Raw genomic sequence first — 4,360 nt, 5'->3', positions numbered from 1 at the left:
GCCATCCATCACTCTGACCTGCACCGATTCATCCTAAAATAAACTTTGTGGAAGCCAAATCCAAGTCCACATAATGTAAGCAGATGTTCATACACACACACACACACACACACACACTTAATAGTAAAATTTGTTGTTTTCCCAAAGAGGTCCTGAACGCTTTCTGAGTTCCTTCCTTTGTCAATGTCATGAAAACACTGTGACGTTCGGTTTAAACATGATACAAACTTTATTGAAAAAGTTACAAAACTATATTTAGACAAAAATGATTCACAAAAGTTTTCTTGATATAAAAAGTTTTACAAAAACATTATGTACAAAGTGCTGCTCATCTGGTTTGCAAAACACAGTAAAAAACAAAACCTTAAAAAAGACAACTTTGGATGAAAGTGACACCAATAACTTACTAAGAGACAACTGGAGAGTTTCTGCTGCCTGTAATTCAACAGCTAATGTTCCCAAATCATCCCGAGGAAGATCAGACAGTAATCACAGAGTGTGGATGGAGAGCAGGGCTCATCCAGACAGTCAACAAACCCTCTTTCTCTCCCTGCGTTCAGCTCGTCTCTGTTTAGTCTCGAGGATAAACAAAAACACAAAGCAACATTTCCTCCAGCTCATTCTAAGACAGCCGAAACCCAGACCTATAGCTGACTTTATTTCATCATCTGTTGACACAGCATCAAGATACCAAGGAGACATTTTAAACTTTCACATCCACCATTAATGTTAATTTCTACTGTGTCTGAAGTTCCTGCCTTCACTTCCTGTTGTCCTTCACATCATCGTCCATCTCCTCCTGGTGTCTCTTTCAGTCTGTACACTTCACTTTCCTTCAGTCACACTTGATACCTTTCATTTACTGTTAATTAATACTGATTCAATGTGTCTGATACTTTGATTTATTAATGGTAAAAAGAAAACAGGTTCTGTAGCACCGTTATAAGAGGATCTGTTGTTTTTAACATAGATGTGCATTCATGAGTGAGTAAATCTGTTCAGGTTAAAATGAAATGTACAAACCTGGCACATTTAGTTATTGAGATATTTGATATTAGAGAATAGCACATACAGCGAGCAACAGCAGCGACCCACCGTCTGACACCGGCACACCGTGAGGACGGAAACAGAGGGCTCGGCGAGGACGGAGCACCTGACTTTGACATGACCAGCGGACTTCACTACAAGCTGATTGGCTGTTGAAACAGGTGACCTGCTTTCAAACCAGGTGACACCATCAGCCGGCATGAGTCGAGCTCTGACCGGCCAGTTCACACCACTGCTACTTTTCTCTGCAACATTATCGTCTCGTCACGAATCATTGGTCTGGGACAAAAACATAGAAACAGAGCTGTAATACAATCATCAATCTGTTAGTTGTAGTTTTTATGCTAACTTCCTGTGGCACAGTGGGTATGGTGTGCCCAAAATCTGCTGCAAATCTGCTGGGGGTCTATGGGAATTGACTCGCTCTTGGAGTCAGCCTCAAGTGGTCATTAGAGGAACTGCACTTTTTGACAATTGAGCAATGGCTTCATTTTTCAGCCCCGGAGGTTGCCACTTGTCTCTGGGTGTGTTAACGTTGACATGAAGTGGTTAATTCCAGTTTTTGTGCTTTGTTTTTCAGTTGCAAGTCCTGTTCATTCATTAAAAACATATGGTAGAGAAATGGGACACCACTGACTGCAGTGATACATTTTCCCCATTTAGTTAATCTCTTAACAAAAGTTGAAGTAAAGAACAACTGCTTTTGTTTATAAAAATCAAAATGAGCACCACTGGTTTTTGGTCCGTCACATCAGAGGACATTCAAACAGACTTTCTCGACCCCTCTACATTTCTTCCCCGCTAAACATTATTTACAATCATGAAATATTTCACCACATAATCCTCAGACATTAATGAGTTCAGTCTTTTCCAGTGTTCAATGAACGGACTTCTTAATAAAGTCCTGAGGGTGCAGCCAGACCCGACCTCTTCTCAGTGCTCCCAGAGTTCCTCTGAATGTTGCCTGCGGCAGAGGGGGCGTTGGCATCCAGGCCCAGCGAGCGGCGGTATGCTGCAGATAGTCGGTACAGGACGTCAGGCCGAGGACCAGGGTGTGAGTCTGCCTTCTGCGTCATCAGCATCTCAAAGAGCGTGCTGACCTCAGACAGGAGGGCCCCGCCCAGTGGGCCGTCCTTCTCTGGAGATTTACCTGAAGGAGGAAGCGGAGAGGGACGTGTCACTCTGCTGTCATGTCTTAGGTCATTATCAAAATCTATCATTATTTATATAAATAATTTATAGTAGTAATTAAATATTTTACCGAAGGTGGAGAAGGACGAGGAGTCCAGGGCGTCCCTCGGCAGGAGTTCGCTGTCAGTGGACGGAGGCCCGTTGGGGACAAATACGTTGTCGTGGTAATCGCTGGTGAGTGGGAGAGAGAGTCGGGCCATCCAGGCCGGGTCATTCACCTCCGAGAAGACGTCATCTGCAGAGAGAGATCAGAGACTGTAAATGAAGTGAAGCCGAAACACCTCCATCACCCCCTGGTGGCTGGCTGCAGTACAGATCATAAAGCCCGCCCCCTTCATGTTCCGTGATTTGACGCCATGATTGAAAACTGTGTTAGCCAATCGGTGTGCTCGCATTTAATGGTGCTGCTCACAATTGTTCAGATGGGTGTTTGGGTGGGAGCTCCACCGTGGAGACCACTACTGGGTGGGGATGCATCGTCCATCCTTATATACAGTCTATGAGAGAGATCTATGTTAAGAAGTTTGCAACAAGTCCTCCAACCCCATACGGCTACATATAGGTGGTCAGTTCCTCCCCTCTAATACGACCCACAGGAGCGCTTCCAAATTAGTGACCTGACCAGTGGCAGGAGATCAACACAGAAATGATATGACTATCAAGGCTCGGACATATTTTCCGGAGTGAATGTCCGCGCCTTCATAGTACAACTGAGGGTCCGTGTCAGCCTCCAGCAGTTAATTGAAAGGCTAAGAGGTTAGTTTAACGTCCTCCTACTGCCAGTGTCAGGTTAAACTGAAACATGAGCTGCTGAGTCTGCAGTGAATGTCTTTCAGATAGCCAGTTTGAAACTAACTTCACTGTGGTGCAGCGGCTGTAGCTGACCGCAGTGTGTTGGACACTGTGTGGAGCAAGAGATTGGAGCATGTGCAGTCAGTGTGCTGGCTTTGCAGTCTGCACAGTCAAAAATAGGCTGCTGACAAATGTTCACATAGGGGTCCATGTGGACCCTCGTAGACATGGGTGGATGACAACATTTACATCAAGCAGACCAAAGTGGATCCTCATGCACACACACAAAAGTGGAAACTGTGAATATGCCCTTAAACGTTGCAGATTAAAACATGATTAACTTTATGAAACTGGAGCAGTTTGGTCAGGGCCCATCATTATCACCACGGCCACTAGAGGTCGCTGCATAACAAACATAAACATTGGTCGTAATAAACTGAAGGTGCAAACAACCCACGATGGTGTTTCAATGTTTGAAAAGTTTTGAACAGATTGTTGCTCTCCTATCAGCAGAGCCTGTGAAGCTCCTGTGACATGTTTAGGTATGTTTGGGTTGACAGATTAATTTTCCTGCTCTGATCAACCTCTGCAGGGCAGATCACAGGTTGAGATTAATCTTTTAGTTTCCCTCTAACTGCTGGACGGGAGGCAGGAAGAGAAGGAGGAAATGACAGTGGTTTTATCTGGCTGCTGTCAGCAGGCTCTTCCTGCCATCCATGGCGTCCTGCGCGCTCCGTACGTAGGGCTAAACATCACGTCCACACCACCATAAAAAAAGCTCCTGGCCTCCAGTCTGACATTCCAGTGAGTGTAAGAGGCGTAAACGCCGGGTGTGTCTGAGTGAAAACACACAAACAGACTCATCCGAGATGATTATACGTCTCACTTCACTTATTCATGTTGTGTAAAACTCGCCAACTGTCTGCTGCACAGAATGTGAGAGAAAACCCTCGTTCCTCTGATCTTATCCTCATCACTTCCTGTTTACGTTCTGCTCTTCCTCCTGGTGTCTCTTTATCCGCTCACACAACAACATGATTCCCTGTTAGAGCTATTTAAGTTTCATTTGATCTCATTTAATCTAAAAACAATCACAAGCTGCTCAGCATGTCGCTGAATCTGTTCATGCATGTGGAGAATTACTGGAGGACGGTACGAGAGACGACTGAAACAGCATCACACAGACACCAGTACAGTGGGTTTACAGTCTCATTAATATAATTATCTATATAAAAAGTCTCAGTCTCAGTATTTAACAGCTCTGTGTGTGTGTGTGTGTGTGTGTGTGTGTGTGTGTGTGTGTGTGTGTGTGTGTGTGTGTGTGTGTGTG

At 44.7% G+C, this 4,360-nt stretch overlaps 1 protein-coding gene across 2 annotated transcripts in view; it reads right to left on the bottom strand.

Annotated features, from left to right (window-relative positions):
- Positions 1 to 216: 216 nt before the first annotated feature.
- Positions 217 to 4,360, bottom strand: part of pcdh12 (protocadherin 12) — a 24,205-nt gene continuing 20,061 nt past the window's right edge. For both annotated transcript variants that reach the window (XM_050042528.1, XM_050042529.1), the window contains exons 4-5: positions 2,309 to 2,473; positions 217 to 2,197 (exon numbers count right to left, since the gene is read on the bottom strand). In XM_050042528.1, coding sequence (XP_049898485.1) covers positions 1,941 to 2,197; positions 2,309 to 2,473 — 422 coding nt within the window. In that variant the 3' untranslated portion in view covers positions 217 to 1,940. The remainder of the gene's footprint in view (positions 2,198 to 2,308; positions 2,474 to 4,360) is intronic.

The sequence above is a fragment of the Epinephelus moara genome, chromosome 4, assembly GCF_006386435.1.
Source record: "Epinephelus moara isolate mb chromosome 4, YSFRI_EMoa_1.0, whole genome shotgun sequence".
In the NCBI taxonomy this organism is placed as follows: domain Eukaryota; kingdom Metazoa; phylum Chordata; class Actinopteri; order Perciformes; family Serranidae; genus Epinephelus; species Epinephelus moara.
The sequence above is the reverse complement of the archived record's forward strand: the minus strand, read 5'-3'. Positions and strand labels throughout refer to the sequence as shown.